This window comes from Cyprinus carpio, chromosome A16 (assembly GCF_018340385.1).
Source record: "Cyprinus carpio isolate SPL01 chromosome A16, ASM1834038v1, whole genome shotgun sequence".
NCBI classification, from domain to species: domain Eukaryota; kingdom Metazoa; phylum Chordata; class Actinopteri; order Cypriniformes; family Cyprinidae; genus Cyprinus; species Cyprinus carpio.
Window position 1 is genome coordinate 19,254,962 of NC_056587.1, and position 14,407 is coordinate 19,269,368.

The window sequence follows — 14,407 nt, forward strand, 5'->3', positions numbered from 1 at the left end:
GCTGGAGTCAACAGATCTCTGGTAATGTGCACCAATATGATGCACAGAGCCAAAGCTTTAACATGGCCTCACTGTCTGTTTTCTTCTCTTGCTCTTTAGGTGTGGCCGAAACAGTCCTTCTGCTGTGAGGGAGAATTGCTCTCCTGTCTTTTCTCTCTCCTGATGCCCCCTTCTGCACTGTAAATTCATGATCACATGACTTTGGATATGGACGCAGTCCTGTCCGACTTTATCCGTTCTACTGGAGCTGAACCCGGACTGGCCAGAGACCTGCTGGAGGGTGAGCAAAAACCATCCTGTTCCCCTGTTCCCCAGTGTCCTTACAGATTTATGTATGTATGTATGTATGTGTGTGTGTGTTTTTTTATATATATTTGTGTGTGTGTGTGTGTGTGTGTGTGTGTGTGTGTGTGTGTATCTGTGTGTTTGTGTGTGTCTGGTGTGTGTGTGTGTGTGTGTGTGTGTGTGTGTGTGTGTGTGTGTGTGTGTGTGTGTGTGTATGTATGTATGTATGTATGTGTATGTATTGTATATATATATATGTATATATGTATGTATATATATATGTATGTGTATATATATATATGTATGTGTGTTTGTGTATGTGTGTTTGTGTGTGTAATATTTATGTAATTTTAATTTATTTTTTAATAAATACTTTTTTCATTATTATATGTAACTTTTCTTGATTATCTATGCTTTACAAAACTACATTGTAAAATTATTATTATGGTTACCATTCTGACTAATTCTGTTTGGGTGAGGCATGTATAGTTCAATATGGTGTCTACCCTGAGTAAGGTCTTTAGGATTAAGTGATTGCAGAAGAGCAAAAGAACAGTTGCTTAAACATCTATGTGAATATGTGCAGTTAAGCCTTAACAAACCCAGTGCATGTTGCCTAGCAACACTGCAGATAAGAGAATGAGTTAAAATATGTATAGTTCTGCAGTATGCTTGCCTGACAGATATTATTTGCACAGTATTCGTACAAGTGACTGCAGCGGAATGTGTCATTGACCTTTGCTGCAATGTCGGGTTAATATTTAAACTCCTAAGCAGAGGTGCAGTGGAAGTATGAACTCTCATTTTCTTGCATGCTTCATGAATGTGGCTTTCCTCGCAGGGAAGAATTGGGACCTCTCGGCTGCGCTGAGTGACTTTGAACAGCTGAGACAAGTGCACGCTGGGAACCTCTCATGCACCTTTGCTGAGGAGAGAGAATATGCCTCCATTGAGCGGACAGGGCGACCCTTCGTGCATCGCCAAGATGAGGTTGCACAAGGTACAAAAGCACTAGAAGGTCTGTCTGCCTGGCCTGACCTTAATTCTCAAATGTGTTTCATAATTTATGTAAATTATTTACCCTGATCATGACAGTAGTTGCATATGATGTCATTTCAAAGCCTTGCCCACTCTCACCTGACTAACGTTGTTATCTGGTCGACCAGATAATAGGTTACCAGTGTCTAGTTTCATATTCTCCAGTTTATACAGTAATCTGAAAATGTATCATGGCAGCAGCCACGGAGAAGCGGTTGTCGAGGGGAATCTCCCACGCCAGCTCCACCATCGTATCTCTGGCCCGCTCACATGTGTCCAGTACGGGTGGCAGCAATGAGTCACTTCTAGACACTCCGCTCTGCACCTTCCAGTTGCCGGACCTCACAGTCTACAGAGACGACTTCCGCGGCTTCATCGAGAGAGACCTCATTGAGCAGTCCATGATGGTGGCACTGGAGCACGCTGGTTAGTCATTTCATTTCAAGAATCTCTTCTCCAACAATGTTTTATATTACCAAATATTTTGATATTATGAGAGTCATAGTCAGATATTTCTAACATAACATTATGGTTAGCTGCTTTATTCTCTACTGCCTACATAAGCATCCTGACTAAAATGTAACTACATAAGTGACTGATTTGAAATTCCCTACATAGGCAGCATATAGTGCTTCTCCGCACTAAATACACCGCACACACAAACAATGTGTAAGTAGTAAGTAGTAGGGATGGTATAGTATCCACTGGATACACACTTCAGAATCTTGCCAGAACAATTCTTGTTTACTGTTTTATGAATGCTGTGAATTTGTTCATACTACTCTGTTTGCATACTGTTTTGCCTACTATATAAAACCTTGTTCCCCCTCCCCCCCCCAACAGGAAGGTTGAACTGGTGGACTTGTTTGGGGACTGGCTGTCAGAGTTTATTACCTCTGGCTACTAGTGGTGATGGGAACTGTCTGTTACACGCTGCGTCACTGGGTAAGTGTTTGAACAGACTTTTTGTGTGCAAGCAGACCTGCCAACTTGTACGTAATTTGCGTAGCGGCAACGTATAGCGGCAACGGGTAGCGGTACGCATTTTGACCTCAAAGTACGCTGGTACGATTTGTCACTCTAAACTACGCAAAAATCTAGTGACACCTCTGTCCACGCGCAGTATTCAAAACAAGTAACAGAAAAAGATGAAGAGGTCAACCAATCAGAGCGTTATTTTTTAATTTTTTTTGGTTTTGCATTTAAATAATTTCTGCGTTTTATTTCTCTCCTAGTAGCCTATAGTTTATAGTTTGAGTTCAAAGCATCTCACTCTCGCCCCGTCAGGTGCTCTGACAGAAAGGCTTCGTGTGAGACTGACAGAGACGCGCTGTTTAATGTGTTTGAGATGTTTTTTTCCCTTAATGCATAACCTGCATTTCACAGGTATATTCTCCATCTGTAAATGTTAAAAAAGCAATGGAAATATTTCCATTTTGCTGTCAGAAGTGCATGAGCTTTTGCTTTGCGATTCTCAGCTAAACTCCACAGACTTTATTTAGAATGTGCGCCAAACAGACAGAGCTCAATGAAATAGGAGCGCAATAACTCTGACTAAAATATACATTTTGCTGAAATATTTTTAGTTGCACAATAAATGTAACATGTAGAATTTTTAACCTACAAGTAAGTGTATTTGTATGATGGCACTAACTGTAAAGTGTAAAGGGGTAATCAAAATAACCTCAGTTTGTGCTTTTTATTACTTTCATTTTTAGTTTAGTAACTAACTTCTACTTTAAAAGATTATTTTTAGGGATGTAACGATTAACTGCGAGCCGGTTGAAAATCGATTCAAATCGGTTGAGATGCTAAACCAATTGCAATTCATTTAGGAGTAGGAGATTATATGAATGCATGTCTGAGGCGAAATTACTGTCTTTAGAAGAGTTTAGATCATATTTTTTCTTTTCATCTAGCCTCTGTATAATGCATATTAAAGTTCGTATGTGCAGCGCTTTTAAAAAAAAAAAAAAAGTGCAGCGCTGTTTTGTTTACAGCAAAAACCAATGAAACACTTTAAGCGCCACCTGCTGGCAGAGAGTGAATCAGCGTTTCATTCGGCTCGTTCGCTGTTTCATGCAGATATTTTTATGTATAGTTTCACAAAACTGAAGTCAAACCATTCTGTTTTTGCCTCAAAATTTTTTAATTATACAATCTAATTTAGATTAAAAACTGCTCATGTTGCATGTATGCGGCATCTTTGTTTGGATCATGATTAAAATGCAGTGGTTACCTCTAATTTTAAATCCAAAGAACTACCGTACACCGCAAATCAGCCAAAAAATACAAGATATCATATCACCCAGCCTTATACAGAAGTGTACTGGAGGTTTTTTTTTTCCCCTTTTTTTTTTTTTTTTTTAAATAGAATTTAAAAAAAAACTGGATGGCAAAAATTAACTAAACCGTTATGGTAAACAGTAATAAACAGTAAACTGTTTACCCCCACTCCACTACTCCCCCCACCTGCCATTCTGATGGTACTCAAAAAAAATTTCCAAGGTTGGCAGGTCTGTGCAAGCGATCAGCACGGACCATAAGAGTTTTTATACATATTCATTCCACGTTACTGCTTTCTGAGAGTTTGTTGGTGTTAAAATTAGCTAGAAGTTTATTGGCTAAAAGACCATTTATTTTTCCTGTGAATTAATGTGTTATTGAAAATATTGACATAGAGTTCTGTACAAGAGCTTTTTTGCGGCATTACATTTGTTGTGTAACTGTGTAACTATAATTTCCAAAGCAACAGTAAAAGAACTGCATACTTGCCTAGAAACCACTGCCAGATTAAGATATTAATTCAGTAATTATGTTTAAAACATTAAACATTACTATGCAGGTATGTGGGGATTTCATGATCGAGACCTGATGCTGCGGAAGTCTCTCTATGCACTGATGGATCATGGGCAGGAGAGGGAGGCTTTAAAGCGAAGGTGGAGATGGCAACAAACCATGCAGAACAAAGAGGTTAGAGCACTTTATCTATTGATTCATTTTGTACAAACAGATGGCCACATATAACACTAGTCAATTTAGTTTCAGGCTTCAAGTAAAATATACCAGTGTTTCCCACAGACTTACACTCTATGTGTGGTGGCGCTTACCCTGGGGGAAATGTACATGTATATAATGTAAATATAAAACAGCAGATGGACTTATTGAAAGTGCAAATTCATCCTCTGCCAGCAGGAGGCTCTTTAAGAGCGGCAGAAACAGCGGTTTCATCGGTAACGGCTGTAATCAAAACAGCGCTGTGCTCATGACAGTGACCATGTGCTGATTCTGAATCTCTCAGAGACTATATATATATATATATATATATATATATATATCTCATTATTATTACAATTATTATATTACTGTTGCTTTTGTTAAAATAATCAAAAGATGATCACAAGATAAATATTCAGATTTTTTTCTCAGTAGTCTGTTTTTAAAACCATTATGAACATTTTTGCATTTAGATACAGAAGAACTTTGCCTGTTGAATATTAAAAACATATGAACAAACAAAAAATCTGGATCTCCATGTCTGCCATGCAAATCAACTGTTCCTGCTCATCTCCAGACTGGATCTCTTCTCTCCACTATCCCTCATTGCAGATTCAGTTATTAGTTCTGTCCACTTTTCTTTACTTCTCACTCGCCATGTTTTTGCTGTCACATCGTATATCTACACTAGATGCGACAAAGCATTCAAATCATTTGAACTTTGTGTCAGCGCATCCTAAATAGAACGAGCCAGCAGTTTACTGTCGGGGTTTTGTCGCGCCATGCTGCACCACATCACTGATTATAATAAGTTCTGTTGTATTTGGTTGCGTCGCACCGTGCAGCTCGCATCTGGTGTAGACATGTTAGTTAATGTCGCTTTCTGATGCTGCGTTTGAATTATTATGCCATTTTATTTGAACTTAACACGAGCCAAACATTTTTCTCTCGTGGGCCGGATGTGGCCAGCGGACCACCTATTGAGGAACCATGCTTTAATGGCTTATGTGCTCAACTGTTTGCGAAATGGAGCTTTGTGCTTGTGTATCCAACCTATCTCATTCGGCACAAATCCAAATATTACATAATATTTCCATTCGGTGATTCAACTGCTGCCGACGTGAGCCAGATGAGAGCCGACAAATGGAACACATCAAACAAACTAGCCCAACCGTCGGCTTGGTGTGTCCCGGCCTTAAAGAGAGAGATCATCCCGTTTTGTTGACATAAAACTGAACGCGCCGGCGCCGCTCTCTCTCACTCATATTAGTGAGGGAAATCCACCTGCGATCCGAGCGGAGAGGTCAGTCCACTAAATTACACGAAATCACCTATAAAATTATAAAGTAATCGACCCATGCAGTCCACGCTGATAGCTGTTCCAGGGCAGTTTTTTAGTTCTCATCTCCATAAACATAAGACGCCGGTGCATCTCTGATTTAATGTTGGTCTACCATTACGTTCGTATTTCTTCTTCGCTGTGAATTACAATTTCCATTCATCTGACCATCCGCAATCTGGGAAGCGCCACCACAAGAAGTCTGGAGGTACTGCCGCTCCAGTAATCCAAAGTGGTAAACAGCCACATTGTAGGTATGAATTTAGATCTTTTGCATGTTTAAAAAAAATATTGATACTTGGTGCCAGAGAATCGATAACGTCTCACGGCCGGAAATATTGCGATAAATCGGCACATCAGTTTATCGTCCCACCCCTAATACACACACACACACACAAAGAAAAACAAGTAGATAGAATAGAAAAAATAAAAAGATAGTGTTTTTTAAGATAAAGATTAAGATAAATAGATAAAGTTGAATTAAAATAGAATAGAAAGTGCTAGAGATAGAGGATCAAATAAAGATGGAACAGATGTCTTTTTAGACATTTCTTGAAGATGGCTAAGGACTCAGTTGCTCTGATTGAGTTGGGCAGGTCATTTCACCAGGAGGGAACAGTTAATGAAAAAGTCAGTGAAAGTGATCATCACCTAATGATGATTATGTGTGTGGATTTGTGTGCAGTCGGGACTGGTTTACACGGAGGAAGAGTGGCAGAAAGAGTGGAATGAGTTATTGAAACTGGCATCTAGTGAACCCAGGATACACTACAGCACCAATGGCAGCAACAGGTGTGTTGATTACGTCTAATTTTATTTTCTACATTAAACGCTGTAAACAGGTTTTTTGGAGTGTTTTGCTCATGCTGTGAGAGTGTTTTGTTTCCTGCAGTGGCGAGTCACAGGAGGAGCCAGTGTACGAGAGCCTGGAGGAGTTTCACGTGTTCGTTCTTGCTCATGTGCTCCGCAGGCCGATAGTGGTGGTGGCTGACACCATGTTGCGGGACTCTGGGGGAGAAGGTAAATAGGGACAAAATATTCATATTAGGGGAGTTTGACACTTTGAGGTACTCCTAACATTCACAACTCAAAACTGCCTGCCTTGTCTATTGAAGCCAAGTTTCAAAAATGACTCAGTATCTTCATGGTTATAATGTAACCATGGGCACATTAGCATGACTATTACTACAGCAGAAAAATGCAGTGGCACAAAAAAGTGTTGACTATGTCATCTTTAAATAGTGCATTTTCCATTTGTCCTCCCTTGTTCCATAAGCAAAGGTTATCTTTTTTGTCTGTTGTTTAGCTTTTGCACCAATCCCATTTGGAGGGATTTACCTGCCCCTGGAAGTACCAGCCAACAAGTGCCACCGCTCCCCTCTCGTTCTGGCATATGACCAGGCCCATTTCTCTGCCCTGGTCTCAATGGAGCAGAAAGACAGTTCCAAAGAACAAGGTGAGGAGTGGTTTATATGTAGCAAATCTGTTTGCTTTTTATGGTGCTTGCTGTTTGCGGTTCTTGCTTGATAAACCAGTTTTTCAAAGCAAGACGGAACAAAATCTGCAATAAGGCCTTTGGAACTGTAGTCTTGGAGTTCATTTGAATACTGTTTTGTGTTTTTAAATAAGCCAGATTAGTAGTGTAGTTCGGAATGCTACTGACCATTTGTTACCTTTTGTTTGATAAAAATCTCCGTAGTGGTGATCCCTCTGACGGACTCAGATCATAAGATGCTGCCTTTGCACTTTGCTGTGGATCCTGGAGAAGACTGGGAATGGGGCAAAGATGACAATGATAATGTCATGCTAGCAAGGTAGAATTTCATTATGTGCATTTGTCTGTGTTCTAGGTTCAAAACAATTTGCAGTTTGCATTTTGCAATCTGGATTTATTATTATTATTTTGTGTCCTTTACATAAACATCAAGATTTCCCAGCTTTTCGAATCATTCATCACTTTCTCTGCTCTACTGTCAGTTGTGCAGTCCTCTGTACAAGTGTACCACCTAATTTAATGAATTAAAAAGGCTCGTGCTCAGGCATTTTTGAGATGCTGTCAGTTACCACAGACAATAATTAAGATTCAGATTGAAAAAAAATAATAATTATAAATTGTTTACAGTAATAGCCTTGCATGTTAAGTCTGAAGCAAGACATTCTGGAGAGTTTTACAGAAATGCGTAGCTCATATTTTTGTTAAAATGATACGAGTAATTTCAAAATTACTCAGCTCTGACTTATTTACAGCAAAGTTCAGTAATGTCTGACCATAATGACGGCATTAGCTCTGTGGAGCCTGCTGGGACTGTGCAGTGTTGGCCAACACTTAAGATTAGCAGCTCTCCTTCTTTAATGCAGATTATCACTAAATGCTTGCTCTGAATGGAATAGAGAAGCTCTCAAATTGCTCAGGGTTGCATCTGTAGTTTCCTCTTATTCCCATAGCTTTCAGATTTGTCACAATTTGATGTCCCAAAATAATTAAATTATCTTGTTAAAAACATCAGCACATCTTGACTTTTTACTACTTATGTAGAATTTTCTTTTTTTCTGTATTTTCATGAAACATGCTCATTATGTCTCAAGGTTTTTTTTTTTTGTTTTTTTTGTTTTTTAAGTAAATATCAGCGCTGTGACCTGCCTCTTATTTGGTTTCAGTGTAACCTTATCTCTGGAGGCCAAGCTCCATCTGCTGCATAGCTACATGACTGTCACCTGGCTTCCTCTACCCTGTGAGGTACAGGTGAGCTTCTTGCTTTGTTTGACATGATAAGAATAATTTAACTGGTTTAGTGTAAACTATCAGCAGGAAACCTTTGGTAAATTTGCTCTGACAACAAAAAAAGTACATCCAAAGCATTTTTATTTCTAACACACAGCATCAACAACAACAAAAAAAACACTTAAACTGCCAAACTGACACTAGCCGTGTTTCCTGGTCACTTCCCATTCCCATGATATCTAAATATAAACTTGTCTAGAAAAAAAACTATTACCTTATGATTCTTTTGATTTGTGGTGTGCTCTTTATTTGTATTCCAACTAAATCATGTAGCATGTATACAATTTTATTTTATTTTTTTGGCATCCACAGCAGGCCCCACTGGCCCAACCAGAGTCACCTACGGCATCTGCAGGAGAGGATGCCCGCACCCCGCCAGACTCTGGAGAGTCTGATAAGGAATCCGTCAGCAGCAGTTCCAATGGCAATGGAGACAGCAGTACTACTGGAACCAGTGGGACAACAGGCAAAACGAGTGGTGGATCTTCCAGCTCCTCTAGCTCATCCAGTAACAGTTCAGCAGGGACAACTGGCACAATTGGAAAGGAGAAGGGGAAGAAAGACAAAGAAAAAGAAAAGGATAAGGACAAGAAACGTGCAGACTCCGTTGCCAACAAGCTGGGTAGCTTTGGCAAGAGCCTGGGCAGTAAGCTTAAGAAGAATGTGGGAGGCCTGATGACAGGGAAGAATACAATTGGAACTGGACCCAAACAGGAGAGTCAAGAGAAGAAGAAAGGCTCTCTGAGAGGTCGTAAGGGCAGTAAGGACAGCTCTCCCTCTATTCAAACCGGCTCTGAGGAATCTGGGAAAGGATCACCCTCCTCAACCAGTGAGCGGCAAAATGGAAGCTATTCTTCAGAAAGTGACCCTTTTAAGTACAGCTCTGATGTGAAAGTGAGTCTTAGCATCCTCCGATCCACTATGCAAGGCGAAAGGAAGTACATCTTCGCTGCGCTACTTGCTACAAGCAGCCGGCAGCCATTTCAGGAGGAAATGATTCAACGCTACCTGGTTGATGCCGAGGAGCGCTTCCGTGCTGAACAGGAACAGAGAAGGGAAGCTGAACGGAAAGCGACAGGAGGTCTTGCAATGACTGCTGGGTCCCAACTGAAAAAGGACGGGCCTGAGCTGAGTTACAGAAGTTTTGAAAGCAAAGAGGAAGTTACTGATAACTCGCCTCCTACCTTTAATGCTTTAAAGTCATCATCTTTCAGCCCGGCCATGTACTCTGGTGTGGTCCCAATCCCTAGGGCCACCTTCATTGACCATTCTCCTACCCCACTCCATATACATGGTTATTTGGATACACGACGGCAGCTGGCAGGAGGTTCACCGTCGTCTTACCCAGGCCTACCATCCTATGCTACTTTGCCCCGACACTGCCCCCTAGCACAGGGCCCGCCCCATACCCAGTACCATCCACCCTCCAACAGCTTGGGCAGCCCATCCCGTATCATCAGCCCCTGCCTGACGTCTTTTCCCCAAGATCATGATCCAATTGATTACCAAACTGAACCTGCTGGAGGCTACACAAATGGCTTGCGGGATGCACGATTCACTTTGGACAGTCGCAACGGGCCGATGCCCGTGAGGCATTACTCTTTAGGGAGTGCAGGTGGCCTCGCCAACCTGCAGTCCAGCAGATGCAGAACGCCTACCTGCAATTACTACGGTCACCCCGAGACGGGCAATTACTGTTCGTACTGCTACCGAGAGGAACTGAAGAGACGGGAAACAGAGCCAGCCATACACCGGTTTTGAATGGACAATCTCTGTCCGGTTTCTCTCCTATAGGACTCATTGGAGCCCACCGTGTGAGCCACAACATATCATGTTTGAGTAGATCTTGCTTTAAGACAAGTTCGGCCTTTCTGAACCAGGTAACTGAGACTCCGCGTTCACAATGAGTGGCCATTGTGGGAATACGACTGCTGTTGTGTTACATTTGCTGTGGCTCATAGGCAGGAGCTTTAAGCTCCTCCCACATTTGCTTGACGTGGTCATCCTCTTTCCTGTCTCCTCCTAGTGGTGAGAAGGTAAAGCACAGGCAATAGACATTGGAGCACAATGTGCTGCTGCATCACACAAACACGCCACATACCCCAAAATACATGTTAAGCACAACCAGAAAATGCGTATTTATATCCGCTGCATTTGTATAGGAGACATTTCAAGTAGGATTTCAGCTGCAATCAATGTAAGACTTGTCATATTGCGAGTGTAAGGCAAATACGCACAGTTAACTTCAAGTGAGTTTTATCTGCATTGGCCCAACGCTACAATAGTTTAACTTGTACCCTTTGAAACCATACCCGACTGGCTTAAATGAGCTAAAATGGTGCTTTCTCGCTTCTAAGATTTTCAATTTATGGAACTGAACCTTGAATAGCCAAAGGTTTCGCTTTAGGTCTTCACATGTCCATATTAAAAAAATCACAGGAGTTTATGTTCTATTAAGTGTTTCTAGAATATTTAAAAGTGCATAACTTTTCAAATTTCTGCAAAAAAGGAAGGAAATCAGACGTAATTTTTCGGAAATGGTACATCATGCAGAAGTGTTCTGTTGGTTACGTTAATAAATGAGTTTTAGGTGCTCGCAGGTCAAAGGGGGCTGATGTTGAAACAATTTCTGACCCCTTCAAATGTTACTGCCCCAAATGTTAATGATCGATCACACCCAGAGCAGACAAAATCAAGCACTTTTCTAATGTCCAGAGCTTGTGCGTGTGGGTTTCAGACACGACAATGAATAGACTGTTATGTTGCTGTGCTTCTAGTTTGACATTTTGCTTTGTTCTAGAGGTAGAGCTTGCAGTTCCACTCGCGTGGACTGCAGAGGTCAGGGTTCGGCTGTAGGCGCCACTGCGGTGCGCAAGCTCACTTGTTTCCTAGTTGCCTTTTCAGTCTTAGTTCAGGGGGATTGTTGAACAGAATTTCTACTTTTGTTTGATTTTGGATTCGCAGTGCTGATTATAGTATTTTTGATATTTGTGGATGTAGAGGGATGCTAGCAGATCTCTCAGCATCTCAAATATACAATGCACCATGCATCAAGATTTTATCTTTTCAATATACTGTTACACTGTTAACCGATAATAAAGCCTCCGATAAAACCAGCCAGAAATGAAAATACTGTTATTAACTCAGCCTTGCACACCATTCCAAACCTGTATGACCGGCAAATACAAAAGTAGATTGTTCTTTTCCATACAAAAATAGTAAATGTGGACCATATAACGTGTGCAGTATATTTCAAGTAGCCATACAATAACTAATTGTAAGTAATCGGCCAGAAGTCATTATTCACAGAAGGTCTTCTGCTACACCTCACCTACTGGCAAATTTGACACCAGTGATGACAAACAGCATTTGGTTCTTGTGTCTTAACTGAGCACAACATGGCAAAGTGGATGTGCGAATGAGATTTTGAGAGCTACGTTGGAGAGCAAAACTGCTAATATAGCACACATGCACTCAGTTTTCTGTGAATCTGAGTCTAGATGAGTCAAACCAGTCTGTTACATGTCATTTACTTGTTACTAATTGTGCTCTGTTAAAATGTTTAGTTACTGCGTTTTGACTTTGCACAGCAGAACAAATGTCCCCATTTAATTTCATTACATGGAAAAGAGCAGTCTGGACATTCTGCTAAACATCCCATTTTGTGTTAGACAGCAGAAAGTCACTCATACAGGTTCAGAACGAAATGATGGTGAGGGAATAATAACAGGTTCTTCATTTTGGGCTGAACTGTCCCTTTACCTTCTCATTGCTCATGTGAAATGGGCTCTATTGTACTGTAAGAGGATGTTGCTGCTGTGATCATGTTCATTTGATGTGGTTAAGTGTTAGTGTGCTGCATTGTTGGTAGATGTAGAGCTGGTGTTGTAGTCACAGAAAACACCCTTCCGCTTCTCAAACACTCAATGCAGATGTAATCAGTCGTATGCAAATATTTGTATGACTGTCAGCTCAAGGCCACAAAGTTCCCAAATTTGCATTACTGATTTTCTCAATTAAATATATGCTAGGTTAGTATCCTAACAAAATTTCAACATACCTCTTTTCTTCATCTGTTATCTCCCATGTGTTTGAAGCTGTACATTCTCAAATTAGATTCATTTACATTTTGAAGCACTAAATTGTCTGTTATCCAAGACAGAGTAAAGTTCTGCAGCAAAATAAGAACCTGAAGGGTTGCTAGATTTATTTCTCACCCAAAAGACAGCAAGGTTTTTGACATGTTATTCACTCTTATAACCAATAGATGGCACACATGTTTAGGTTTCTTTGTTTCTCTCATCTTTATGTCTGAATCAATGCATCCCTAAAGTGACCCTTTGAGACAGATGACATATTTTCATAGTGTAAATAAGGGACAAGAGTATGCTGCTGCTGCTGCTTCTTTTGGATTCAGAAAGTATTTTTTTTCTTTCAGTCAAGCACATTTGAATATAAGCAAACAATTAACTAATGCAAATGATTTTTTAATTTATTTATTTTTTTGTCTTAAGTAAGGCATATACCATTTACCCAGATTTCCACTCTGCTAAGACGTAAAAAAAAGAATTCAGCGTGTGACCTTGTCTTTGTGTGTGCGTCTGGTAAATTGTGCTTTTGCAAACCTATTTGCAGCTTCAAGGCAAAAACAAGAGGAAACTGTAAATGAAATGACAGCTTATGTTCTCTTTCCAATGTACTCATCGCTTGCGTTTAACGGATTCAGTTATTTAATGAATGGAAAGCTCATTCAGCCACCCCGAGTGTTGGACTTCAATAAGAGTGCAAACATTTTTGTATTAAGAAATAAAAATGTATAAATACGTTCAAGTTATTTTTGTAAATCAAGCACAGTTTTACAGTGTTTTTTTAAAGATAAGAATGTATGCTGTAGGACCGTCAGCTGAGTTGGTGGTGGAGTCAGTATTCTGGAGCGTATGGCGAGAAGCCTCTTAAATCTGAGTGTTTCTTGTGAACAAAATAATTTCTCCATCAGTGATCTGACAAGGTATGATTTGAAAATATATATTTGTAGTAAGATTTTTCAAAAGTTTGGGATGTTTAGTTCTGAAACTAGGATGTTCTTTCTTACTTGCTAGTTGTCAAACAGACGGGCCTCCTGAAGTTTCTTAATTTCTATTTTAAAGCAATTATGATACTTAATTACATTTCGAGTACATTTTTTAATGATTGTGGGTGTGTCCACCATCAGTTTTCACACACTAAATTCTCTTATTTAATACAGTGGGCTTTGTTTTGTTATGATATAGCTTACTATTTTTATATGGTATGTTTTCATGGATGTGACAGAGCTACAGTCATCAGCATTCTCAGATTTGCATGAGACTGAAACTGTTGCATGTACAGAACTGGCAGATGCAATTTATCTAATTAAATTTGTGCATTACTTCAGGTTCATTGGGCAATTTGTGTTTGTTTTCAGCTGTTTTACCTTTCTCCTTGTTTGAAAGGTGACCCCAGGCTGTGTGAGAGTGCAATCTAGGTGGAAAGAACATCTGATTTTTATGTTAGTTTTATTTTATTTTTTTCTTTTGTTTTTTGCACCGTTTTAATAAAACTCTCATTGTATTTAAACAGTTGTTTGTATTGATTTTATGTTGCACCCTCATTCTACATTTAACTATGGAGTCTTTGTAATAACAAACATCTTGTATTTTTTTAAGTGACACAAGAGATTTCAGCTGCGTATACAAGGTTCCCACTGTCATGGAAGAATTGTACAATTTTAGTGGGGAATAAAGAAACAGTTGAGCCAAATATGAAAATTTGCTGAAAAATTACTCTCCCTCAGGCCATCCAAAATGAAGATGAGTTTGCTCACCAATGGATCCTCTGTAGTGAATGGGTGCCGTCAGAATGAGAGCCCAAACAGCTGAAAAAAAAAAAAAAAAAAAAACATCACAGTAATCCACACTTTTATTTATTAATGTCTTGTGATGTGAAAA

The 14,407-nt window shown here is 39.9% G+C and overlaps 1 protein-coding gene across 6 annotated transcripts in view; it reads left to right on the top strand.

Moving 5' to 3' along the window:
- LOC109068090 (OTU domain-containing protein 7B-like) overlaps positions 1-14,036 on the top strand; it is a 36,125-nt gene extending 22,089 nt beyond the window's left edge. For 2 of the 6 annotated variants that reach the window (XM_042773148.1, XM_042773150.1), the window contains exons 2-12: positions 100-280; positions 1,127-1,303; positions 1,525-1,749; positions 2,167-2,268; positions 4,169-4,296; positions 6,345-6,451; positions 6,552-6,679; positions 6,966-7,115; positions 7,359-7,473; positions 8,318-8,402; positions 8,754-14,036. In XM_042773148.1, the coding sequence (XP_042629082.1) occupies positions 196-280; positions 1,127-1,303; positions 1,525-1,749; positions 2,167-2,268; positions 4,169-4,296; positions 6,345-6,451; positions 6,552-6,679; positions 6,966-7,115; positions 7,359-7,473; positions 8,318-8,402; positions 8,754-10,202 (2,751 nt within the window). In that variant the 5' untranslated portion in view covers positions 100-195 and the 3' untranslated portion in view covers positions 10,203-14,036. Of the gene's footprint in view, positions 1-99; positions 281-1,126; positions 1,304-1,521; positions 1,750-2,166; positions 2,269-4,168; positions 4,297-6,344; positions 6,452-6,551; positions 6,680-6,965; positions 7,116-7,358; positions 7,474-8,317; positions 8,403-8,753 lie in introns of all 6 variants that reach the window. The other 4 variants (XM_042773151.1, XM_042773152.1, XM_042773154.1 and 1 more) reach the window with 4 other exon arrangements.
- Positions 14,037-14,407: the final 371 nt, after the last annotated feature.